Source organism: Ambystoma mexicanum, chromosome 11, assembly GCF_040938575.1.
Source record: "Ambystoma mexicanum isolate Mex_15411 chromosome 11, UKY_AmexF1_1, whole genome shotgun sequence".
In the NCBI taxonomy this organism is placed as follows: domain Eukaryota; kingdom Metazoa; phylum Chordata; class Amphibia; order Caudata; family Ambystomatidae; genus Ambystoma; species Ambystoma mexicanum.
Window position 1 is genome coordinate 1,311,748,025 of NC_090934.1, and position 27,368 is coordinate 1,311,775,392.

Here is a 27,368-nt window from a genome sequence, read left to right on the forward strand (position 1 = left end):
TCCTGTTCAGAAGACATGAACAAAAACAAGGAAGACGTCAAGAGTTTCATTAAATTGCAGTATTTTAAATGCACCAGAACTCAAATTTGTGGTTTTAGTCACGTGGAGGGATACGTTGGACAAACATGACAGAACCACACCTATGCAGAGAGGCAGAGCTTGCTTCTACTCCCCTGTATTCTCCAGAGCAAAGAATATTTCCAAGGCCAAGTTCAAAGGCTTAATTCACATGCAGACCACTGAGGTGATGATAGATTATATGATAATTGGTGGGAAGCTATGGTTATGACCAGCTCACCAGCACTTGGAAGTCCAGCCTGCGTGCTGCTAACGTGGGAGGAAAAGTACTGACTGATGTAAGAGTGCCAACCAATTGTAGGGGGCTGTGTAATTAAGGGCCCTATAGTTTGTATAACCAATAGGGCGTTGTGTATTTAGTGATGTTCATAGTGACTTGTTTGAAGGATGGGCTTAGTAGTTCCACCTGATCTTGAAGAACCTATCACTTTTTAGACAAGTATGGAACATAGATGTTACCCTTAATCCTATCACATTTGCCACTAGGTTTTTGTAGTTTGCCATGTAGGATGATGTTAGCGGAGTGCGGCGAGTGTGTTGTCCGTGTTGTTTTCCTGATTCACTGAGGAGCTGCAGTCTATCTCTTCTTTCTACTGGCGTGGAGGTGGAGCGACCAGTACAAATCACACATTCACACGCGGAGCGTCGCGTAGTGCGGCGAGTGTGTTGTCCGTTTTGCACGTGGACACGGCGGCATTGAGCTCTGAGCCCTGATGGTAATTCAATATAAGCAACATTCCGGGAACGGAAGCTTTCTTGCTTCACAACTCGTATCTATGCAGGGTCCCAGCACCTCCGGACTAGAACACACGGCATACAATGAAGCAGTGTTGATTCAGAACACGAGTCCAGATGGTGGAGTTCATCCACTAACACGGCAACAGCGACAAATTTTAGCCGCCGGAGGAAAGGAGTCACCGGAGCAAATGGCCCTGCCCCCACAGGTAAGTGCCCGTGTTGTATGAAAAAGGACTTGTGTTTCAACTATGTCCACTAACTCCGATGTTTTTCTAGACTGCTTGGGTAACAGCTCCCCAGTATCCCTGACACCCATCCTGTTCACTTCATATATAATCATCGATTTGGAGGGTAACATGGATAAGGAGGCAGTCACAGAGAGATCGAGAGGTACTAGAACGTCTGTGGGCATGACCATGGGGGTAGACATGAGTGGGGCTACGGGCGCAGAAAATGTGGAAGTGGAGGCGATTAAGTCCACCAGTCCAACGTGTTCTGGCGTTACGCGGACTAGAGAGACAAATGGCCTACCCTCAAACAACGTGGGAAATGCTGTCCAAAGCGCCCTAACTCCCCAATCCTCGGCTTGTCAAGACGCTATACTTACCAACAATTGTGACACCAGCGGCACAAATGTGCACAGCCCTGAGACTGAAAAGCCGATAATCTCCCTAAATCTACCAACAGGAGAGTTGATTTGGGAAAACGTAACGTTGGAAAAATGATCCAAGAGATCGAGCCTGACAACTCCCTTGTTGCAGGCAACAGCTTTCATCCATTGAGTGGAAAATCATCAACAGATCAAGCAGGAAACCCACAGATATGCCCTGATTGGGATAACGCGAACTGCCTGTACGAGGAAACGGGCAGTCTCACGACTAGTGCTAACAGGCATAGCTCTATTGTGGTCGTTGATAAGGTCTTAAGCGACCTAAAAGAGCTCAATGCAAAATTTGGAAATTTGCATCATCCTGAACCAAACTTAGAACAACCTGCAGAACAACCTGCAGAGTACCCAAATGCAGATAGCCCACATGATCAGTCGTGTGGGGCTCAAGGTACCAAACCTAAGAACCTAAGAATCTAGCACAAGTACAAACTCCTGATATCAGGCAGGATGAGAAACAGTATTCGTGGCTGCGCCCCCTGGCGAAAAGGAAGAGATTGGAATCTTTAACGGAAGAGTATGTACCGCATTCACAAAAGAGATTAATCAAGGAACTACAAATTGGATCTCCTTCCTTATTCTCAGCTGCTAATGACTTCTCCGAGATACCAACAAAGCCCCAGACATTCTGGGGAGCAAGATTTAAACGGCCATGCCACAAACGCCAAAAGCCAACCCAACCATTAGCACAAACTCTAGCCAAAAAAATTGCTGAAAATCTGAACACAATAATAATGGCGGCTCATACCACATCCTTGGCACCTTATATGAAACTTTACGAACATCTGAACGACAATGCCAAGGATCAGACAACTCTATTAGCCATGATGAACACTAAAATGATGGCAATAGAGCAAGAACTAACGGCGACCAAACAAATTTTGGCCAATGAACATGCGAAATCTGAAATGAATGTAAAGGTAATATTGGAGCACACCAAGAACAGTGCAACAGATAAGCGCCTGTTTGCTGAAGTTGCCAGAGAAGCAATTGCCCTGCTGAAATCATCTAATGTGAAAATGCCAACACTTGATGAACACCACGCAACCGACGATCAGAGAGGAATCGCAGGTGAAAAGATGTACACAAATCCCAAAGCGAGAACAACCACAACAAAAGGAAATTATGGTATTGAATCAAGCTCTATGGCTGGAAACATTAACGATACCTTACCTGCAAACTCTATCACCATCGCGCCACCTCAAAAATGCAAACAAAAGGTGAAATACAGTAAGGAAGTGGAAGACAAACGACCATCAAAAGAGCAACATAGTGGAAGTAGTGTACACAAGGCAATTACGGGAACCATGCCGTCTGAACAAGTGGCAGATGAAGCAAAACAGTCTACACCTTCCAGACAACTGCCCATTACGATCCCAGATCTTGAATGGAGTCCGGGTGCACTAGAAACAGGGGTGAAGAGTGATACTCCTTGCCCAGCTGATATGGTAAATCAAAGAGGCCATAATAAGACTCAAAGCCTTCCCACTCAAGGGTCAGCCAACGAACATGACCGTGTGGAAAATAGTGCAAAGGATATCTGTCTCATAGAAGAAGTATTCTCAATCTTCAACCGAAATAAACTGAATGTTGCCACAAAGAGTGGCTCAAATCACATATTGACCGAAAAGAAATCTAAAAACATGAGAAAAAGGAAACCTCATCAAAGATCACAGGTGCAAACGTTTCTAAGAAACATCAAAGGCTTCAGTATCACAACAACTTGTGATAAGATACACAAAGGGCTAAAAAATCCCAATACGGAAAAGAGTGAAAAAACGAAAGCCGATGAACAAAAAAACCATAACATGTCTGGTGAGGACCACTCTAAGAAAGAAGATAGAATCCCTGGAGATCTGCTAAACGTTTCGACTTATGAGGACTACGAAGAAGAGCGAAGTGAAACGGTACCGCCCACAGCCACTGACACATATGTGGCTTCTCAACCGCCCTCGGCAAATATAAATATAGATCTATGTTCACCTACAAATGGCAACGGGGTCGGTTGAGTCGCCACAAAACAAGTATCCGGCAACAAAATCGACTGCCCCGGAAACAAGGGTACTCACATCTAACAACCAAACGACGGTGACTGTGGTTGTAAAAAAGCAGGAAGAAATCATCTCGATACTTTCAACCATTAGCTGTGAGAAATTCCTCACCCTAGAAGCTAAAAGAATTCAAATCGCTACTGATAAAAGACCTATGACCAACGAACTGGACGGAGTATCACCCAATTAATGTTGCAAAGAATGATAAACAAGATTTCCACACATTAGAGTAAAAAAAAACTCTGATTCATGCAGTGAAACTTAAAGAAAGCCTAAACGCATGAGCAGTGAAGCATAATAGCGAATCACCTAAGCAGGAGACAAACACAAGAAGGACAGATAAATGTCACTCCATAACAAGGAAGATAAAATGTGATTGCTATAAACGTGGGGCAGAGTTATCAGATGCACCAGTAAACAAACAAACGAATCGTCAACCCAAAATAGATAATGATCAGAAGAAATTGGGGAAATATCTTATACGGCTTGAACAAATTGAAAAAGAAAAAGATGCTCCGATACTGAATCGGAAAAATGTGATGATGTTACTTCACCACATACCTGTTATATGTTAATGCATCACTCCATTCCACTCGGAATGGAGAATGCTTCTCTCCCCCAAGTTCCACCACGGAATGCCCCAGCTCATTCCCCAACCGACAGCCCTCGTCTCCGGTGGCCGCAGAATAAAGCTCTTTCTCTTCACTTACCTCCGCCTCAGTATTTATTTCATTTGGTGACGAGGCTCCCACTTTCCCCAGTGAGTGACACCGGCCCCCTGAGCTTCCCTGCCCGCGTTCCTGTCATCCTCCAGCAGCAGCGGCGGCCCCGGCGGCTCTTCCCCATTACTGCTCCCGCCTGCCTCCCCTGCTCCACTGCCCTGAGAGAGAGGGGAGAGGGGGCCGCCCGACAACCACAGAGCGGCGGAACGGCACACCAGGTACTGGTTTTTGACCTAAGGGACCTAAACAAAAACATATGGGTAGACAGACACCCACTTCCCAACATATCTGAACTTCTCTCGACCATGGAACCGGCATGTTTTTTCAGCACCTTGGACCTCTCCTCAGCATACCATCAGATTGCTTTGGACGACAGCTCTAAAGCCCTCAACTCCTTCGTCACACCTTTGGGAGCATACATGTTCAACAGAATGCCATTCGCGCTCGCTTCCGCCGCAGCAGTCTTCCAGAGACTCATGTCGCATCTTTTCGGAGGCCTCAATGGAGTACAGTGTTTCCAGGACGATATTCTTATATCAGCCAAAACTGAGGAAGAGCACGATGCCAAGCTAATGGGCATATTACGGATAATCCAAAGTAGTGGACTCACCCTCAAGTTGGAGAAATGCAATATAAAGTGCAGTCAAGTCTCTTATCTTGGTCATCCCATCGACGCCAGGGGCATCTGTCCCAAGAAAAAACTCCTGGACACAATATTGAGTTTGGCTGAACCCACCAACAAAGACCAGCTGAAAAGTTTTTTAGGGATGACAGAGTATTACTCCAAATTCGTGAGTAACTATGCCAACAGGACGGAAAACATGAGGAAACTCATGAAGAAATCCAACAGATTTGAATGGTCCACAGAATGCAAAAACAAATTTGAGAACCTCAAGTCCGACATCACCCGAGCTCCAGCCCTGAGCATGTTTGATTATAAAGCTAAAACAATAGTGTCAGTAGATGCCAGCAAGATCGGCCTTGGGGGAGTACTAGAGCAGCAACAGAATGGCAACATCGTGACCATCCCATTTGCGTCCAGAGTACTAAGAGGTGCTGAATTGAACTATTCCACCATCGAAAGAGAGGCTTTAGCCGTCAAGTGGGCCCTACAACATTTCAGAAATCTAATTTGGGGCCTACCCATCCTCCTAAAGACTGATCACAAACCTCTAGTCAACATCCTGCAATCCAAAATACCACACCTTATCTCACCGAGAATAAGACGCTGGTTTTTAGACATCATGCAATACAATCTTCAAGTTGACTACAATCCTGGCCCACAGAATCAAGTAGCAGACTGTCTTCCAAGACTACCCACCATTCAAGATAAACAAGACATTGAAGACGAAGATCAAGACGAAGACCTTATAGCCACCATAAATCCTGCCCTTCCCCTCCGATGAATGGACACGCATCACCAAAGCCGACACAGAACAACAGGAAATCAGAAGAGCAGTGATGAACGACTGGGTTGGTATTGGACAAGAGTCTGCGAACTTCACACCATTCAAAGATGAGATATCCATGAATGAAAATCACATATTTAGGGGAAGTAGAGTAATTCCAGCCGTAGCACTCAGAAAGAAGCTACTTGACCTAGACCATGAAGGACATCTGGGAAGGAGTTTGACAAAGAACAGAATCAGGAACAACTACTGGTGGCCCAACATGTGGAAAGAGGCGGAAGAGACAGTAAAAAACTGTAGTGCCTGCGCTTCCAGTGACAAATCGAAAATCCTAAGGAAAACCCCACTTCAGCCGGTGGAAACACCCAAACATGCATGGTCAAAGCTGGCAATAGACATTATGGGCCCCTTCGAAAATCTGGAGGCAGTACAAATATTCATCATTGTAATCGTTGATTATATCTCCAAATGGACTGAATGGGGCGTAGTGGAAACCAGTGCAACTACGAAGAAGGTCATTGACTTCCTAACCGAAATATTTAACAGGGAAGGTGACCCCAGAGACATAGTCTCAGACAACGGCTCCCAGTTCACCTCGTCGGAATTCCAAGAATTCCTTGATAAAAAAATCCATCAACCACATCACTACATCACTTTATCACCCAATGTCTAACGGGTTGGTGGAAAGAATGAACAGACTGATTAAAAGTGTCATCCAACTAGCCACAGCCAATGCTATGTCATGGAGAGAAACCCTCAAGGAGGCCTTGCATGCATATAGAACAACGCCATACACCACCACTAACTCAGAGCCCTTCACCTTGATGCGGGGCAGAACCGCAACTAACCAACTGAGACCAGCATGGATATTCTTAGACACTGGTGAGGCAAGAATGAACATGGAACCAAAAGTGGATATGGAACAAATCCACAAAACCATAAAGGAGAAGCAAAAGAAGTACAAAACATACTACGACCAGAAGAACGGAGTAAAACAGATGCTCCTTCAGGAAGGAGACTGGGTCTGTGTCAGAGAACCCAAGAAAACACTCAAGGGTGAATCTAAATTCAGACCTCCACAAAAAGTCATACATTGTCACAACAAATCTGTCACATTAGACGATGGAAAGAGATGGTCCCACGATGATCTTGGGAAGATAACCAATGACACCTGCAGAGCGAGCACTTCCAATAACAATTACAATGACACTTGGTCAAGAGAGAATGTGAAGAGAACAACCAACGACACATGCAGACCCAGTACATCTACAGACTCACATGACGACATAAGGTCAAGAAATGAACCCTTCCCTGAAAAGACATACCACCTCAAACATACAAGAAACAACGAATACCACCACCAAGATGAAGAAAGATCCACCAAGAGTCTGTTGAAAAGGAATCGCAAGATCATCCGAAACTTCAGCAACGATTTCATCTACTATTGTCTACCAATATCTCTCCTGCAATTTCTTTTAGCCAACCACCCCACCCCTCTCTTCCCAGTTCATCCTCCCCTCTCCCTTTCCCCTCTTTCCCTTAGATAAGGAGATGTTATATGTTAATGCATCACTCCATTCCACTCGGAATGGAGAATGCTTCTCTCCCCCAAGTTCCACCACAGAACGCCCCAGCTCATTCCCCAACCGACAGCCCTCATCTTCGGGGGCCGTAGAATAAAGCTCTTTCTCTTCACTTACCTCCACCTCAGTATTTATTTCAATACCGCAATTGAGGATGATGGCCTCTGAGGACATTCAAATTGTGGAATTTGAAGATGAAAGTGAGCATGATCGTGTTATTCTACATATAGCATCAAAAGTTATCTGTGACTCACTACTAAATAGCATCACTTTGAACTCCCTTGGGTTTGACATTACTGAAATTAATAAGAGCAACGGGCCGGAGGAGCCCAAGAAACGTACGTGTCCCTCAGATGGCCGCTTACTTGCAATCAAAAGCCCCCTCAAGCAAGGGAGAGTATGTAAGGCCACATGCAAGAAAAATGAGTCGCCCCATCGGGTGAGTGAGGACAAGCAGATCTTTGAAGATGAGCAGATCAAAATAACGATCAGTAAGATCGACAAAGTCGTCCCGCTAAACTGTCCCGAACCCAGTGAGGAGCAAGACTGGACCTGGGTTGCCCAAACCATCAATTGTTGTAACAAGAGCTAATGCCAGAAACCATGTCAACTAGAGGAGATCTGTATTGCCTCGTGGAACACTAGAGGCCACAGGCATTTGTTTGGTGAAATTCCAATGGATTTAGAAGACGTGGATATTCTGTGCCTGCAGGAGACCTGGCTCTTGCATCTGCCTGTAGCTGACGGCTTCGAGATTGCTTTTAATACTGCAATCAAAGGAGCCAAAGAACGTCCAATGTCGGGGCTGCTCACACTTGTTAAACTTGGAAGCGGCATACGTATTTTATCAGCAACAAACGTATCAGCATATATGCAAGTAGTTGAGATTAAACTGCCGATACAGCAACCCAGAAATGAGGATCAAATAACACTGATAAACGTCTATTGGCAACACACTGCGATGCAGACAGAAACATTCTTGGAACTAGTCACGGAAATAATCTCGAATATCAAAGACAATGGGACAGAATCCCAGATTTTGATCTGTGGCGATCTGAACATAAACTGCCTTACAAATGCCACTAGAACTGACCGTGCAAATGGGAAAGAGTCCAGTGATCCAACTGTCTCTGCATGGCTACAAGAAATGAAAGCATGGAATCTGAAGATACTTAATGGAGAAACACCAGGTGATATTCTGGCACATTTCACATGGAAAAGGGACCAGCAACAGTCTACCATCGACTGCATGTTCGTGTCAGAGAGAATGAAACAGGATGTTGCTCGCTTGGACATTATTGAAATGGAGGCGAGCAATCACTGTATGCTAAAAACAACTCTGAAGATTTACCGTGCAAAAGGGAAAATCTCCTATCAATGTACAAACCTGACTGTGGAGCCAGGGTGCAATCGACTAAAGCTTACCCAAAATAAGTTAGAAAAGCTGAAAACATCATTGGAGAATAGGCCAGCCACAGGGAAAATTGAATACACAACTCTCTTGGAAATGTATCGAGAGAAGCAAACTGTGAAGCCACGACCTGACTTTATAAAATTACATACTTGGGATCGTGAGATTGTCGTCAAAAAGAAAGAGCTGAGCAAAGCACTGAGAAAGCTGACAAGAACCAATACTCGTGCTAATTGTGAAAGAAAGATGAAACAAATGAGACAATCCTACAAGAATTGGTTGATTAGTCATAAACATGTGATGCTACAAAGAGATGCAGAAGTAATGATGGAAACAATAGCCAAAAGGAACACCAATGCATTTTGGACCTACTTGAACAACATAGCGACACCACAAGAAGCTATAATAAAAAATATGGTGTCGGAGAAAGACTGGGTCAAACATTACTCTGACACATTTTACAACAATAACATAACATGCAGCAAACCCATCTAATCTGAGTAATGACTGGTCTATCAAAATAGACAAAGAAGACATATACAAAAATATCATGAGACTCAGCACATCCAGAGCCCCTGGACCGGACGGGCTTACAAATCAAATGCTAAAACAACATCCTGACTTATGGACAGACTTGTGCCACATTTTATTTTCCACTATCTTGCAGGAGAAAAAGATTCCGACCACATGGCGAAGCGCTATCATTGTACCAATTTTCAAAAAAGGCGTACGTACTGACCCAAGAAACTATCGCCCAGTAGCCCTTCTAGATGTGGTGGGGAAAATATTTGCAACTCAACTCCAGATTAAACTGCTTAAATGGATTCAAGAATCTCAAAGTTACGATGTTTGGCAGGCAGGATTTGTCAAGGGTGTCGGCTGTGGCCTAAACCTGGCAATCATAAATTTCCTAAAAATGGAAGCCATCCGCCAAAATAAGAAGATCTATATTGCGTTTGTCGACCTGTCCAGCGCATTTGACACTATCGATCGAGGAATGCTCTGGGATAAACTGGATAAATGGAATTGTCCAGGAAACTTATTAGATCCTATTAAAGAGCTACATACCGACACGGAAATTAAAATCAGATTAGATGCTGGGGGGACGCTCAGCGAATCTATAATAACAAACCAAGGAGTAAAACGGGGTTGCCCGTTGGCAGCGACTTTATTCGGCCTGTACCTGTCCGATATCGGAGAATCCATCGAAGCAGTAAACTCCAATCCACCGAGAATTAATGGAACGAGCGTAAACTGGTTGCTATATGCAGATGATATTGTACTGCTCGATTTAACTCCTATTGGACTGGCAAGAAAACTAAAGAGTCTGGAAGAATATGTGGAGAAAAATAAATTGAAAATGAATCCTGCAAAATCGGAAGTCATAATTCTACAAGATCTTCCACGAAATAACAAGCAAGTCAAAAGAAACAATTTGACCTGGAAACTGAACAACGAAAAATTGAATTGCGTCAAAAAGGTCAAATACCTGGGAATGTGGATCAACGGCAACATAAATGATGCCCCGTGGGCCGAAAATGCAAAGCAAAAATGCAAACAATTAGCATGTCAAGGATTGATAATAAACAAAAGATATGGGAAGTTTTCCTTGCTACCTGTTTTAGACCACTACAATCAAAAAGTAGTCCCAACATTGATTTATGGAGCAGAATGCGCTTTAGGAGTTGCCTCGAATCTATGGGGACAACTAGAAAATCAATACTGGAGGCGTGTCCTTCAACTACAAAGGCATTCCAAGCGCATGTCTGCGGTATGAATGAAATCTAATATCCATAAATGCACGAGTCTTGTGGAACACGCTGTCGATCTACAGGAAAATAATTATTGACGAATGTACACCTCAATTTGTAATATTACGAGACGCAATGGAAGGAAACCAGGAATCTGTACTGAAAAAATTGACTGATGCATGCCTAAGCTATCTTGCTGAAATAGGCACTAACTCGGAAACATTGAAAACTAACCCAAACTATGTGAAAAAAAGTTATGGATACAAGATTGGTGTGCAACAGTGGACGACAGAAATCGCCATACACTGATGAAAGATGCGGCTACTGAAGCAAAGGATCAAAAAAACACCTGCAATATGTGGTAAAAACAGCTAATGCCAGACACAGAAGGATGCTCCTAAAATTCAGGTTAAACTTGTTTAACACAAGATCAAGTTTAGCCCTGAGATATCGGAAGCTTGATGTGACTGAGAGCTGTCGATTCTGTAATGACCACTCTGAAACATTAAAACATCTCACGTTATATTTCCCTGGACTAACAGATCTTAGAACTGTGCATCCGAGCAAAGTAATTAAACAATACGCAACTCTATCAGGAGAAGAGCTTTGGTTGAAATTTGCAAATCCACTACAGAAAGACGTTTTTGGCCTGACAAATTTCCTACAAAAATTCGAAATCTTGTTATCAATGGAAAACAGAGATATTACCCCAGGAATCGGAAACTACAAAGGGGCAGAGATGTCGAAACAGCAACCTGAGAGACTAACTGAAACAACATCAACTGATGAGCGTATAGTAGCTGTGACCAACGTGGATTGGACTTTACCTAACCGCGAATAGCCTTTCTTTTTAGTCTGTTCTCCACACCTTTCTATGTGATGAATGGAACAAACTGTGCTAACTTGGGCTAATAGGGCTGTTTGCGAAATCGCTGCCTTTTGTAAATGTGTATAGAAGGGAAAATGTTTCAAAAAGTTTGTATAAACTAAATGAAATAAAAAAATTAAAAAAAAATGTTAGCAATGTTAGCAATATTTTGTTAGCAAATACGTAGGTTGATGTCAGCTATGACACATTTTTACTATAAGTATGTTTTTTTATGAAATGCATTGAAAAACCATGCTATGAGACGTCCGTTAATCTCCCTGTTTTAGATAATTGATATTAAAACAGTCAACTTTGCCAAATTCCTGAGTCATTTTGATTATTAATATTTGTGTATCTCCTGCATCCCCATTCATCTCAAAGTATTGCTACCTCGTTTTAAAGGGCTGGTTCGGCTGTCCCGGTTCAAGGTAGTCTTTTCCCACATGGGACCTTTAATTTGTTTAACCCTCTTTATCTCACTAACTATTTAAATGTATGGCTTCAACTTTTTAAAGCAGGTAACATACAAAACTGTTCTAGGGCCCATCGCTTGGACCAATAGGGTAAGCACGCTACAGGTTAGTAACTGACGATCATTTAAAGCAAGCAATATGCCCTTCTTTGTATCCTTTCCTAAACATACCTCATACATTTAGAGCCTGCAACACAGTCCAATTGTTTGCAGGGCCTACATTTTACTTGTGCCGCAGGGAACAATTCAGTTTGTCCTCCAAACTCTATTACTTTTTGCAATGTCCCTCTAAGCCGAAAGGCTACCAAAGAATCTGTGCAGCTGGATGGTCTCCGGCATCCCACAATGCTATTTCAAAAGGAATAATTCTCCCTCACTAAATTAATTGTTAAGAATGTCTGTTGACAACCATCGTTATTTTGTTCCTTCTCTAAGAAAAATATTCTATTCATATTCTCTTCATATTTGTTTTGAAATATTCTATGAAAGCTTTTGAATTAAGAATGCCTAAGGACAACTCTAGTAAATGTCTGTGGGTGTGGTTATTGTTTAGTAAGTTACCAAGTTATTTTGTGTACTTCTGATACATTTGATGAATTGGGAACTATTCAGAGTTGAGGAATAGGAAACATTTGAGTGTTTTGCCAAATCACTGAGCCGCACAAATCTTGAGAAGTTGCAATTTATTGTCTAACATACATAACGGAAAATACCTTCTGAATTGTGAAAAGATCAGCTACTTTTATCTTGGATAAAGTGTACTGAGACAGGTGATTATTCAAAGGAAGATGTTTGATCAAGATTTTGAGGGCACAAATTGAAGGAGTGCCCTTCTTACAAAGATCTCAATCATTCAGTTGCTTAACAAGATTAAGATTACTGACCTATTGGATTCCAGGAAATCTGTATTGTGATTTGAGTAGAAATTACTAGCCAATGTATTGTAGAGCACACTAATTAGGCATTTTAATTGGATTTGTATAGAAGTGGTGCAGAAGTAACCCTCATCCCCCTCAGATAAGACTACTGTCCTTATTTCAATGCTTGAAGTCTGAGATCATCTTTCTCACAAGAATATTGTGTTCTTTTTTGTTTGTAGGTGGCTAAAGCAGCATTTCAGAGAAACAATGATCCATTAGATGCAGCGATTTTTTACTTGGCCATGAAAAAGAAAGCAGTACTTTGGGGGCTCTTTAGGTAAGGTTTCAATCATATCACAGTTCAGAATCGTATTCACCATGCATATAGCTAGAATTGTCAAATCGTTTTTATTTTAAAGGGTAAAGTTCACCTTTGCGCCTATGTCCTGTCCCCTTTCCTCTATATTGTATGGGTGTCACTGCCAGGGGACTGTAACAGATCCATTTGCATTGGTAAAAGTAGCACTTAACTTTTTTAATTTTCAGGTTCCTTATGGCCACACTATTGGGCGTGAACTTGTATTGCTAGCCCTGCACCCAGCCAGCACCGCTTGTCCATGCTAATGACATGCACCGTGGCAGAGTTTCTCTTTTTTTTAGGGTGCTTATTTTTCTCCCCATATTATTTTCATTTTTTTTACTTGCCCCCATCCCTCTCATGCCCCGATTCCTCTGCCTCCCAGGCATGTTTCGGTCTCAATGATGCACCGTTACCCCTCCCCCTCCAGTTCCCATTGATACTCGGAGGCCTAGACCTTTCAGGGCAAATGAGCCCATTGGGTCCTGGCTATGGCTACCTGGACACCATCCTCAGTGGCATCACTCCCCACTGCGCAAGGTGCATTGTACGCTTATGAAGAGAGGTTCTACAACTGCTTCACTGGTCTAACAAATGTCTCTCAAATACCTTCTATTTTGTAGGATCTCATTAGAGAGATTGGGCCTCTACCTCCCCAACGGCCCTTGCCGATTTCTGCAACCTCTCCTTTGCCTCTGGGTCTTTCCCCTCCCTTGTGCATCCTCTCCTCAAGAAACCCACATCTGATCCTTCTTGCCTGGCTAACTATCGGCCAATTTCCATAACTCCCTTTTTGGGTAAGCTCCTGGAAAAGCTTGCCATCTCTCAGCTTAACCTTCATTCTGACTCTGTTGGCTCTCTCCACGACCACCAATCTGGCTTCAGATCTGCCCGAAGCACGGTAACTGCTCTCCTGAACATCCGTGACGACCTGCTCTCCAACCTTGACTCTAACATTTCATCTGCCCTCATCCTACTTGATCTCTCCTCTGCTTTCGACACAGTCAACCATACCACCCTGCTCAATCTTCTCCAATCAGGGGATTGGGTATCACCAATCAGGCTCTGGCCTGGCTGACCTCTCTTCTCTCTGATCGACCCTCCCAGGTACCACTAGGGTCCTTCATATTTTCTATCTCCCTCTTCACCTGTGGTGTTCCCCAGGGGTCTAACCTCTCGCCCTGGCTTTTCAACCAATACCTGTCAACTCGTGCATACTGCATTTCCATCTTCTGATCAAATTTCCCCAGTACTATGCTGATGACACCCAACTCATTTTCAGGCTGCCTTCAGCCACCTACTCTCCTTCCCTCATCTCGGATTGTCTCAGTGCCATTCAAAATTGGTGTGCTGCCAACGATCTCTGTTTAAATTCCAACAAGACTGAGATGCTCCTCATTGGTACACCCTCTCCATCCTTTCCCGTCACTCTCTGGCCGGCCTCCCTTGGCCCTCCTCCTGCCCCTACCTGCGAAGCTAAGAACCTCAGGGACATCTTTGGCTCCACACATTCCTACTCCGCACACATCTTTGAGTCTCTAAAATGTCAAACTACTTACTGCACCTCCTTAGAGCTACTCTTCCTTTCCTCACCTTCCCTCAGAAGCTCACTGTCTCCCAAGCTCTGATTCTCTCTAGGATGGAATACTTTAACAGCCTCTTTCTAAATCTACCTACCTTCACTCTCCTCCGTTTACAACTAATCCAGAACAGTACTGCAAGACCTGTCCTTGGCCTCAAGCCCTGGGATCGTATCTCTCCAGCTCTGAAATCCCTTCATTGGCTCCCAGTGGATGCAAGGATTACATTTAAAACCCTTTGCCTTGACCAAAAGGCTTTCTGGGGCCTGGGTCCAAAATACCTTCAACTATCCCTCTGTAAATACCTCCCCTCTCGAGCCCTTCGCTCCTGTACCTCTAACTCCCTCAGGGTCCGTCCTTTTTCCAAGAAACGATCTGGAGGTAGATCTCCGTCTTCGGCTGGGGCTGTAACGCTCACCTGGTTCCCACGGAGGCGCGGCGTCGAAGGCACAGAACTCTGAAGATGGACAGGAAGGGCCCCTCTATTCTGGCTTCCCTGGCTCGTTGGATACCCTCCTGTGCGTGAAAAGGGAGTATTACCACTGTGGAACAATGCTCAAGCCTCCCACTCCCTTCCAACCCTCCACGATACCTCCTCCACGATTCCCCGTGAAGCCTCACCATCCTGCTTCTGATGCAGGGGCGCGTTGAAACCCAGTTACTTCACTGGATTGAGGATTGATGGGAGTTAAGGTAAGCTTGACTGTTCAGGTAAGGCGCTGTAAAAGTTCTGTTCAAAAGTTCAAGCTTAATAATAATGTTCATTGTCTAATTGCAGCAAGCGCTAATGCTTATGTCTTTTGCCCCTTAGGGGCCGGGGTTCGGAGTGCCGGAGATATGGCGCCGACCCGAAGTGAAACAGTTCTGGATGAGCGCTCAGGTAATGTCTTTGCATTCGCTCATTCAATGTCTTTGTCTTTTTTCCCCATAGGGGCCGGGGTCCGGAGATGCCAGGAAGCGGCAGGACCCGAAATGCAGTGGGAATAATCCAACAGGTAAGACTTAAAAGGAAACTGAGCTTTCCTTATTCCTTTTCTCCCTCTCACCTTTGTTCTTGTCTTTTTTCCTCTAGGCGCCGGGGCGTAGCTGAATCCGGAAGATCGCTGCTGAAGATGGAAGCGCCTTGCAAAGGTGAGTAAAATGCAGCACTGCAGCGATCGAAACGAAATGCCTTTAAAATGATGTCTTCCTTTTCAGGGCTGTTGGAGAAATGACTCCGGGATGCAGATTTAGCAGCTAAGGGCTTTTCTTCTCCTATTCTCTTCCTTTCTCCCCTTGCAGGTGTTCCAGGGTGCTGGCAGGCGTGGCTGAAGTCAGGATGCAGGAGCTGACACGGTGAGCGTCCAGCTGCTAGGTGCAGAACAACGCGAAGCATGTGTGGCTGTTCGGGTGGGGTTTAAATAGCCTTGGAAGAAGTTCCTGGTATGTATCCTTCCACCAATCAGGTATGTATCCTTCCCCGACCACACCCGGGTGGTGAAGTAGTCCTACAGGTTAAGTAGTCCCATTCAGGCCTCAAGAGGGCCTGGATGAAGCAGCAAGGTCTGCATCAGGTAAGTGTGCACCCAAGCACTCAAACACATATCCTCTTCTATGAGCCTGGCGCCTAAGGCGCCAGGACTGGGGTCCGCTATGAGCCTGGCGCCTAAGGCGCCAGGACTGAGTCCAAAGGGCCCCGACTTGGGCCCGCTGAGACTTCCCTGGGGAAAATGATGTCTGCCTCTGGGGTTGCTGGGCCCGGCCTGGCTCCTTAGAGGTAGGCATCATGACAGGGGCCTCCCTTTGGAACTGCCTCCCTGCCACCTTGAAATTTGAGGAGAACGATCTACGGTTCCAGAAGCTCCTCAAGACCTTACTCTTCGCTTCTGCCTTTGCCACGCTTCTCCCCTGCTGATCTGCCTTCTCCCTCGGCACTGTGCACCTGGCCACCGTCTGTCCTTCCGGCCCAGGTACCTGCTCATCCTGCATCCTCCTGCACTGCTTCCGGGCCACCCCTTGCACTAGGGCCTGTATCTGTACCCATACAGTTCCCAATCCACTTTTCTTCTGCACTTGTCAGATACACCCTGCCTAACCTTGCACCTTTGCCTCTTACAGGCTGCACTACCACCGCTAACACCATATTTAATTAATTATTTACTTACTATTTATTTTGTTCTCTCCTATGCTCTGCATTCCCCCCCCCTTTTTTCCCCTTCCCCATGCACTTTTCCCTTCCCCATGCACTTGCGCATTCTCAATGTCACTGGGCCTAGTAAGATCGTTGTTTTTTGCTTCTCCCCTGCTCCCCTCCCTTCTCCTGGTCACGCTCTGAAACACTTGTGTACGAGCGTGATATAGATAAAATATCATATCAATCACCGACAGATGCCCAGAGCCACCTCATGCTCTAGAACCCATGCCTTTGCCATGTCTCCCCTGCCTCTCTCTTCCCAGGATCTGCAGCCCACATTGGACCCACAGCCTCACCAGCAGATAGTGGCACTTTTCCCTCAGGAGGACCCCACACCAAAAGATGCTGACACTGCAGTGTCAAGCAAGTCTCTGTACATTTAGAACCGGCAAGCCACATATGAAGTAGGAAAAGGGTGATTTCCCTCCCTCCACAAAGGCTTTCACAATGGGCTTGCAGGCCTTAAGTAATTCCGCAGCAGGACCAGCCTGAAAGCAAAGCGTTGGCAGAGATCATGGCCCTGTAGTCTGTGTTTCAGTCAGATAACCTCTTGCATGAACATTTGGTGTCTGCAGTGACAGAGGTTTGGCAGAAGCCACACTCTTAACAAACAATAAGTCTATGGGTATATAAACTATCCCCCTCAGAGACGTCTTAATGGGAGGGCAAAAGGGGCACTTGCCCCGGGCCCCCACCTTGGAGGGGGGCCCCACAGAGCTGCCTGAGCTAAAGAAGTCTGTTTCCATTGTTCATTAACTTAAATAGCACGTTAGGGTATTTTATGGCATGCTGCTGAGGGTCTAAACCTAATGCCTACCTGATGACAAATACATTCTCCTCTGATCAATTCATCCTGTAATGGCTTGTGTTCACTGTGGTATACATAGTTTGGGCATTCACTACAGCTCATTTTGATTGCTGCGAGGCAGCGTATCAAAGTTTGGGTTGTGATCGGTTCAGAGGTCTGTGCCCCGGGCCCCAAAAGTGCTTAAGATGGCCCTGATCCCCCTGCGACATAAACATCTCAGTCTTCATAGAAAAAAGCACCTGCAGAGTACCTAAGGTACACCCACACCTTATGTTTACATGTACACATGCACAATGAATATATTTGACGCAGAATGTGATTTATTTGGAAGAAGACTTATTGTTTTGCAAACATTAAGCCGGTTTTGAGGAGGGCCTTGATGGCCGAAACACGTGTCAACAACATAGATGGGCACACATAGAAAACTGAGCACAGTCCTTGAGACCCTCATTAAAAATGCCTATTGATTCAAATTGAGCCTTGGAAATTCTTTTGAGGTGCCTGGTGCAACATTAAGAGAACACTACACAGAACTCTTACCAAACAGTGTACAGGAAAATTGAAGCCAGGTGCAGTTAGTCGGACTTGGAGGGTCTTTGTTTACCTGTAAGCTCTCTGCCTTGATCTTCTTTGGTTGTGGCAGCCTCGCTTTATGTAGAACCTTCATCCTCCAGTCCCTCCTGGTCCTCCACTTCTGTTCTGAGCAAAGAGAACAAACTACTTGTTGTTCGGCCATAAGGTGTATTCTATCATGGAATTACATTTGAGGCAAGCGAACATCTACACCATTATAGCTGCTGCAAATAAACACGGTGTTGCAATATCACAGCTCTCCTTCTGGGCATGCTGATGGAGCCAAAGAAGCATTTAGGCCGGGAGGATAGCTCAGGGGCAACGTGTTTGTCTTGGAAGCAAGACAGTGCATAGAAACACATGTTCAAACACGGTCTTGCTCTTAGAAACCTGTCTCCGGTATTAAGCAAGTTATAAAAGGCTTGCTTTAACCCTCTCTCCATCATATAGATTCTGCGATACCTGGCGTACATGTGTTGGTGGCGAAACGAAGGTCAGCCTGGACACATTTTAACCGGTTCATCTTGGGCGTACTGGAATGGTTTCTAGATCTGCCCTTTGAGGGTTTGGAGTGATTTCTCATCAATAGGCGATGAGCTTAACAAAAATACCAGATCTCAGAACGCCAAGTCGCAGGCAGTGTTGACTAAGTCAGCATGTAACTCTTTCAGTCAGGCACCACGCCCAGGTTTGTTAGTGTTTTCGGCTTATATCAGGAGGTGAGGGCTCACCAGCTGGAAAGGTCCCCCATCACTCAGAGACTTAAACAGGCGAGGCCTGTATGTAAGTATTTCTGCTTGCCTCCTACTTAGCATCTGATAACGAGAAGCTATGATGGTTGCATCAAGGTACACAGTGCCTCTTTCTGGCGGGAGACTTGCTTTGTCTCTGGAGTGTTGTCTGGGCCTATTTTCCAACCACTGGCTCCTTTCAGTGATTTTTCCCTCTTCTCCAGCATGGGGTCTGGCATGGATTCACATGCTCATGAATATTCCCCGCCGTCAGGCTGGGAATCCTCGGTAAAGAAAAATCAGTATCAGTTTCGTTTCTGATCTGTCTTTCGTAGTAGTAACCAATCACTGCGTCATACTGACCACAGCCAATGACTGCCATCTCCCTAAGCCCCGCCTCTGGCAGCCATCTTCAGATTTTTACCGCACGTTCAAGTGTTGGGATCCTCGTGCTATTGCTCTCGAGCTTTAATGCTTTTTTCGCGCTTTGTCGTAGGAACATTTTCTCTTTTTCAGTCAAAAGAGCCTCAAGCTCCACCGTTTCTTTATCCGATCAACGGGGACCCGTGTCGGATTCTTCTACGCCCCTCAAGGGTGAAGATTTCGTCGAGCAACGCTTTTGGAGGACTCCAGAAGTTTCTCAGGCCCATCTCGATCATGGCCCAGGAGAAGGGAAGCTCGACGCCCGGAAAGCTGTTCAGGGTCTGCCCTGGATGCCAGCTTCAGAATGTCTTTAAGGAGGACGAACACTCCCTTTGCCTCTACTGCCTGCATGAGGACAAGACGCACGTGGAGAAGGACTGTGCGTTTTGCGGAAATATGTCGGAGCGGACCATGAAGGACCGCCATCTGCGTCTCACCAACTGGCAGGAAGGGAAGAGCCAGTCAGGCGAGAAGAAGAAGAAGTCCGAGCGGTCTTCTAAGACCTTTGAGGGCGCCACGGCGACAGGGGTCCAACAGAAGGCCAAGCACCGCGAGTCTGCTGGCACCGGGAGCGCCGAACGGACAGGCTCTACGGGCGTCAGGCAGGGCGCATCCTCCCCGGCGCCATCAACCACGAGCCAATGCTCTGGCACGGGTAAGAGGAAGGCCGAGCACCCGGCGAAGCTCCTGGAGAGACCCCGGTCGAGCTTGAAGGCCCCATCGGAGGGGGAGCGAGGCGGTGACCCTCCCCCCAAGGAGAAGGCGGTGAGCGCACCTAAGGTGGTGAAAGCCTTAATCCACCCAGCCAAGGCCTCTATCGAGACAGTCGCGGCGGCCCTGGCTCAGCCTGTGGAGGCTACACCAGTGGTGGCGACCTCGGGGCCCAGAGTCTCCCTGCCACCGCAGAGGCAGTCCTCTTTCATGCCCATCGACAGGACCCCCGTGAAGCCTCCGACGGAGAAGAAAAAGGGGGGGCAGGAGGTTGTCGTGGATTCGGCCTCAACCTCTGAGGAGGAGCTGATCGAAGTCTTAAGCCACGGCGTTGGCGTGGAAGAAGACCAGCCCGTCGGGAGGGGCCCTGACGTAGGAGACGACGAGAACGTCGAGGGTGCCGACGGGGCTCCTGACCGCCCATCTGACTCCCCTCAACCAGTGCTGCAAGACAACTCGGCGGCCATTTTGTTGGCTATACAGTCCTTATGCTCGGAGATAAGGACGAGATTGCCGTTACCACCAACGGAGGAACCTCTCCCGACGGGGGGACCCGGAGCCAGGCCCTTCTGGGAGCCCTCCTCCTAAGAGAAGAAGGATTCATCTTCCACCTCCTTTTCAACCATCGCGCCATGCTCAGCCCTCCTCCCCATCCACGACCCGTGGGGATTATACGGGGACTGACACGGCCGCGACGGGCACAGACGACGAGGTTTACGACGAGGATCTCCTGTCGTCACCTCCTCCCCGGGCTTCCCCGCCTGACGAGATTGGATCGTTTCATGCCATGATCGCCAGGGCATCCGAGCTTTTCCAGCTCTGCCCGGAAGAGAAGAAGAAGGAAGGTTTCCTTTATCAACGGCGCGAGACCAAGAGGAAGACGGTCCTCGCTGTACCTCTACAAGACGATATCTGGGATGAGGGTCTCGCCCTCCTCAAGAACCCATCCACAACGCCTGCGAGAAGGGATCGGTACGAGAAGAAGTACCGGGTCCCGGACGCGGCCCCCTTGTGCCTTCGGGCACAGCCGACCCCGGACTCGGTCATCTCCGCGGCGGCCAGGAAGAAAGCGGGGGGGGCCTCGGCCTCTACGTCAACCTCCCCGCCGGACGGCGAGGGAAAGAAATTGAACACAATGGGACGCAGAGTCATCTCATCGGCAGCGACGACGATTAAAGGATAGTTCCGGGACTTTTTTTTTATTGTCCCTACGGTTCGGCCATGTGTTTTTAAGCATAAATCGGTAGATCGTAGAAAACTTTCCTATGGACCTTACCCGACTTTTCGTCCATTAACGCACTCGAAATCAGCCGCCATTTTGTGATAATCCTATCATTTCTCCCCATCTACCTGGCTCACCTGCCTTTGCGGCACTAAATCATATCCCCCGCCCCTGAAACAGACTTTATCAAAACATTCATATTCCCCGCCTCTATCCGTGACGTGACTGTGCTGCGTAGGCAAACGCGCCCAGGCGTCTTCTACGCGACTCCACACAGAACCCGGAAACCAACACAGATCAGCTCACAACACAGCGTGCCACAATTCGGAATATGAAACTGTACTTTTAAATCAAACCGCAAGATTGTAAATTTGGTAAAGTACATTTATTGGACATCAAATGTTTAGAGAATATTCAGCGATTTGCATTTTTCTTTGCTCTCGATCCAAAATAGTTCGTCTTGAGGCAAGCGATGTTCGTGTGCAGTACACAGGGTGTTGGTTTACGATAAAATAAGCTCTTCGGTCGCACTGATAATGGCATGGCTGTTCCAACAACGAGGCACTAGGCCACCACAACGGTATGTATGTTGCATCTAGCCGTTAGTACCGCGTAAGGGCATACTTGTACTTGGCGATCGTCCCATAGAATGGTCAGGGTGGTAACATTGTTCACGCGGAGAAGCAACTGGCAGTTGTAGAAACCATCCGCCGGTGTCTGGTACTCGTGACACAGACAATAATGAAGGATGTACCTGTTTTAAAAACATAAAAAATGAAATTAGTCTCACCATCAGATCTTTATTAAAATTATTCATTTTATATATTAGGTCGGGAAATTATTTCATAGCTAGGACAGTGCAACTGGGTATTATGTCATTTCCAGTAACCCACCCCCTCTCCTCCGCCTTTTTCAGAGCCGCCTGAGCGCCAGTGGACCACTTCGTCACTGATATGATATAATATGGCATTTGCAACGCGCCTATACACAAGTGTTTCAAGGCGTGGCGAGGGGGGGGAACAAGGAGAAGACAGACAACGATCCTACTAGGCCAGGTGTCATTCAGATCGCGCAAGTGCATGGGTTAGGGGGAAGGTAAAAGGGGAAGGGGAGGGGGGAAGTGGAGTACAAGGCAAGTAGCATAAAATAATAAATACATAGGGCCAGCTGGTGGCGAGTGCAAGGTAAGTGCAGAACAAGTGCTGGGAAGGGGAGGCTGTAGGATACTGAGACAGTCCCCCAGTGCAGGGGTTGACAGGGAGGCAGTGCAGGTGGAGAGTGGAAGGGCCCAGGACCGAGGTCGCAGACAGTGGACCAGTTGTAGCAGGGGAGAGGGAGAGAGAAAGCAGACGCAAAGAGGAAGGTTTTGAGGTGCTTCCGTAAAAGGAGATGGTTCTCCTCAAGATAGTGCGCGGTACAAAACAATATGCCACATAGAACGAACAAGTACAACTTAACCCGTCTTTAAAGCTACTGTATAGTAATTAAATTGCGGTATAAACTCATCTAAAGAGTTACTTACATTATATTTGCATTTTCCATTGTGTGTGTGCGTAGGGCAGCCCCGAAATACCACTCCTTCTATGCCGACGTTATTTCTTCTAATGAACGACCATCAAATGGCTATCGTTTCTGAAATTTTATTCATGATCGTTTCTTACGTTATTGCACCACACCCCCAAAAAGAAGTCTTTCGGGATGGTCCCGGCCTGTCAAGGTCAAATAACAATAGAACCTTATACTGAGTCGTGGGCCATTCCGGCACCCGAGCAAAAAATCAAAGCAGCTGACCTCCACTTTGAACGAGCACACATTCCTAGTTAGCTACATTCAGTGTAAGGCCATCTCACAGGACTTGAAATTTACACTCCATCTTTGCATTTTGTCTGCGTGCTTTGCAGCCCCAGAGAACCGTAAATACGGAGACATTCTATATTTTTTGGAAAAATGATTTATAATGCTGTTTGGTTTAATTTAATGTGCAAATGAACAAGGTTGGATAGACACATTGCATGTACACTGAGCAATCACTTTTATTTACACAATACATAGCTACACATATTCAATGGGCCTGCAACATGAGGAGACTCGAGAGAACAGACAATCAAATTACAATCATTTAAACCGTGATGTGTATTTCTCAATGAGCTCTGCTTTAGGTGGACATGGAACAGAGGCAATGTTGGGTGGCAATGCAGTTGTCCCCTGCACAGGTTCGTTCACAACTCATGTATGTGCCTGTCTAGGACATCAACTATAAGTCTCTCAATAAACCCATATTGCATATCCTCAAACACTGGTTTGATCACCCATTGTTTACTTATTTTAGTGAAGGCCTTATTGTAGCGAAGCGTCCCTAAAGTTCCGGTCGTCCTACTTTGTTGACGGCCAACATTATGGTTATGTGCCAAGACCGCTAGAAGAGTCCGATTTATCATGCCCTTCATGCCAAAATGCAATCGTTTTGGCCTGTACTTTAGGCACATATTGTGGAACACCTCCAAATCTCCTGTGTGGCAGAATTCCGTGAGTCCCCTCAAATCTCTTGTTATAGTTTTATCAAATACAATCTTTTCAATGGCTTTGTGAGTGGGTGATGAAGGAATCAACCACTTCTTCTTCCGTGCCTCCTCTGTGGACAAATGGCCATGTTCACAATTGTGGAAATGTTGGTTTGTGTTCCAGCGGTGAACGTTGCTACAGTGTAGCATTACTGACCGCCATTTTTCCAGTAGAATTTCCAACGACCCTTCACATGTTTTTGAGCTCCACCAAAGATGGTTGCTGATTGACTTGGACCACTGTGAAATACCTTGCATATCTTTTTTTTTACCTGCAGCCGACATTTTTTTATTGATTGTTTTTGCAAGATGCCATACGTCAAATTGGTGATTTATAATTTTGTACTCTTCTCTCATTGTCTTGGCAATCGAAACGTGTCTGTCCGTGGCTATCAGGTCGATCACCATTCCCCGCGATTGTAGTTCTTGCAATGATGCTACAAAGCCAACTTTCTCCATGGCCACTGAGGATGTACTTTGTGACACCTGCACGACCACCGAACTCACAATTTTCTTACTTTCCATGTCCTGAAAGTGGTAGGTGCAGTACTTGGCTGAAAATCCTGGGCTGTCGCACTGTCCATCACCGGCTAGCCTGAACCGTTTGCCCGCGAATGTACTTTCAATAGACATTTTTTCCATTCTCCAAGCTTCGCTAATGGCTGGAAAAAGATAATCAGTTTGGTATTGGTAGAACTGAGTTTTCGCAATGAAATGGATTCCCACAAACTGAAAGAAATACTCTAACTTTTTAAAACTTGAACCACTAAAAAGTGCGGCCGCTGCACAAAGTAGATTGCCTGCTGGCAGTTGCCCCAGCATGGGTTGTGCAGACCATGAGAACGGATGATATTGTGTACAGGTGGCATGTATTTTAAGGTTAGTGCCTCAAATTGCACGAGTCACATTAATCAATGGCTCCCCACATACTTCCCCACCAACCGAATACCCACATTTCAGCATAATAATAATATCCATCAAACAACTATCGAATACAATGAATTTGGCCTCTTTCCTTATACTGTCACTCTGCATCCCAGCTGGCTCGGCCTGTAACGTTGAGCACATGTCACTCACATGAAAGGTACAATCTCTGATATCGTCTTCCGCTATGTTCAGTGATATTGATGGTGTTTCATTGTCGTCCATTTCATTCTCTTCCATTGCAACATCTGTTCCTTCTCCGGCGATGGGAGAATAAAACAATTTCTTCAACTTTCTCGCGGTCTTAGTTTTTGCGGGTGTGGATTCTGTGAATTGATCTCCGACTGCATCCGAACTACCAGGAGGACATTCACTATCAATGGCTGGTGGTGGTATAGCTCCGTTGTCAATCACTTCATATTCTTCCCATTGGCACGATGCATCTCCAGTCTCAAGTCTCTGCCAAAAGGTTTGACAAGCAACATCTCTCGTTCGCTTCACTGTCTGTGTAGATCTAGTTCGTACACCCACTCGCAACTAGAAGACAGATTGGAAAAGGGATGTTCAGTTTAAACACAACTTACAGTATTGAACTATTAACAGTGAAAAACAACATAATATAGTGACCAGGACACTAACCTTCTTTTGCTTTCTTTTCTTTGAAACTTTCTTGCCTCGAACTTCAACATCTGGACGCTGTTGCTCTGACTCGTGTTTGCATGTCTCCACTTCCTCTTGCGCTGCAACGACTATATTTTCATGATAAGCACATCCATCACGCACTGATGCTCCATCGACTCCCTGAAACATAGAACTTTCATTAGTATGTATAATAATATTGAAAACACAAAATGTACTTGGGGACCAATACCCACGTACATCTCAATAGCAAAACACGAATGAACGCATTGTGTAGAACATTCAAACGATAATTATTCACGCATTGTTGATCTAGTTAGATGGAACTGTCAAGATCCATACCTCGGGCTCCGCATAGACTTCCATTGATGAGATTATTGAAGATGACGCTTCAGCAACTCCCTGAAACACAGTAATTGCATTAGTATGGTTTTCTATTTTGTTAAAAAGAACATAAACTTTGTGCAGGCGTCAACGGCTCATCTAAATAGACCTGCACAAATGATCAGTTGTCTAAAATAAATAATGGATATCTAAATATGATTCGATTTGCTCGATCGTTGGAAGTGTCACCACCCAGAGATCTGCATCAACTACTAGGGGTGATGTTCTTGTAGAAGAAGCTCCGTCATCTCCCTGAAACATAGAACTTGCGTTAATAAAGAAGGAAGTATAGCGGATGTAATCACGTCATATGATCTCGCTTGATCGAACTGTCAGTATCCATACCTCGAAATGCATAAGAACATCAAGGGACGCTGTAACTGCGGTGCACACTTCTGCAAGCTGTTGCGCCGACCCGTAACTGCATGCTCCCCCTTCTTCTTGGACTAATGCTCCATTGACTCCCTGAAACATAGGACTTTCATTAGTAATGAACACAATAATGAAAAAAGAAGACACATAGGAGGGCGACGACAGAAGGACATATCAATGGCTAAAAACGAAAGAAACATTGTGTGTAACAATCACGCTACAAGAATGCAAGATCTGATGATCTCCATCGATGGAACTGTCCGGAAACGTACCTCGAGCATCTGAGTGACATCAACGGTTGTCGTCAATGCGTTGCACTCCTCAGCATCTCCCTGAAAGACAGTACTTGCATTATTTTGGATAACAATAATTATAACTGAAAACAAAGACTAGAGGACGAGTACTTGGGTGTACCATTAGGTAAAATAATTACACGATAAATTAAAACTATTGATTTACATGCCTAAAACAAGTCAGTGGCAGAATAGCCAAGTAAGATTACCCGATAGGCGCTTGAAGTGGCTGATGACTGCAATAACGACACGGATGGAGAATCTTCCGCCTTCATATTGAGTGGATACATAAATGGGGAAATTATTGTTAGCTAATGCTACACACTACCGCAAAGCCGAGAGCTAAATCCGTAAACTTGACTCACCAGTGGAGGGATGTGGACGAATAGAGTGGGAATAGCGGTTGAGAGCAATTTTCGCGTCGCTCGCGGTGTTTTCTTCTTTATTAGCAATGATGTGGAGTACATGTCTGAGCTAAAGTGCCTGCTGCACATGCGGTATCGATCACCCCTCTTGTCCGCAAAGACTTCTAGGACTCTACTTTCAAGCTCAGACGGTGGATATCCGCAATATCGGACCCATTCTCTTATCTGATCTATTGTCTTAGGGAAAACATGCATTATAGTACCTTCAGGTTTATTATGGGTCTTCGAAGGGCAACCGCAAATGGAACAGGCAGGCATTGTGGAAAGTTCTGAAAAGTAAAGATCAACAATTCTCAATGAATACCAATGTGTTAAAAAATTAAATGACACATAAAAGGTCCAATGCAAGGGTCGTTTTGGTTCTTGGAACTATACACGTTATTCACATGCGGATAAGTATTTGAATAACTTTAAAAAAATAGAAAAATAATTTGACTAAACTCATAACATGTGACTAGTTCCTTGCATGTACTGTCTTGAACGAAAAGAAAACATGGATGCAATTTGATGACTACTAGCAAATAGATATAAATTAAAAAATTGGACGCAAAATGATTATGGTACATGGCCTTACCTTGACG

General features: G+C 45.5%; 1 protein-coding gene across 4 annotated transcripts in view; it reads left to right on the forward strand.

Moving 5' to 3' along the window:
- DMXL2 (Dmx like 2) overlaps nucleotides 1–27,368 on the forward strand; it is a 2,950,233-nt gene that overhangs the window by 1,429,328 nt on the left and 1,493,537 nt on the right. For all 4 annotated transcript variants that reach the window (XR_011279824.1, XR_011279825.1, XM_069624807.1 and 1 more), the window contains exon 21: nucleotides 12,850–12,947. Coding sequence is in view for 2 of the 4 variants with exons in the window: in XM_069624807.1 (XP_069480908.1) it covers nucleotides 12,850–12,947 (98 nt within the window). In the remaining 2 variants the exon portion in view is untranslated. The remainder of the gene's footprint in view (nucleotides 1–12,849; nucleotides 12,948–27,368) is intronic.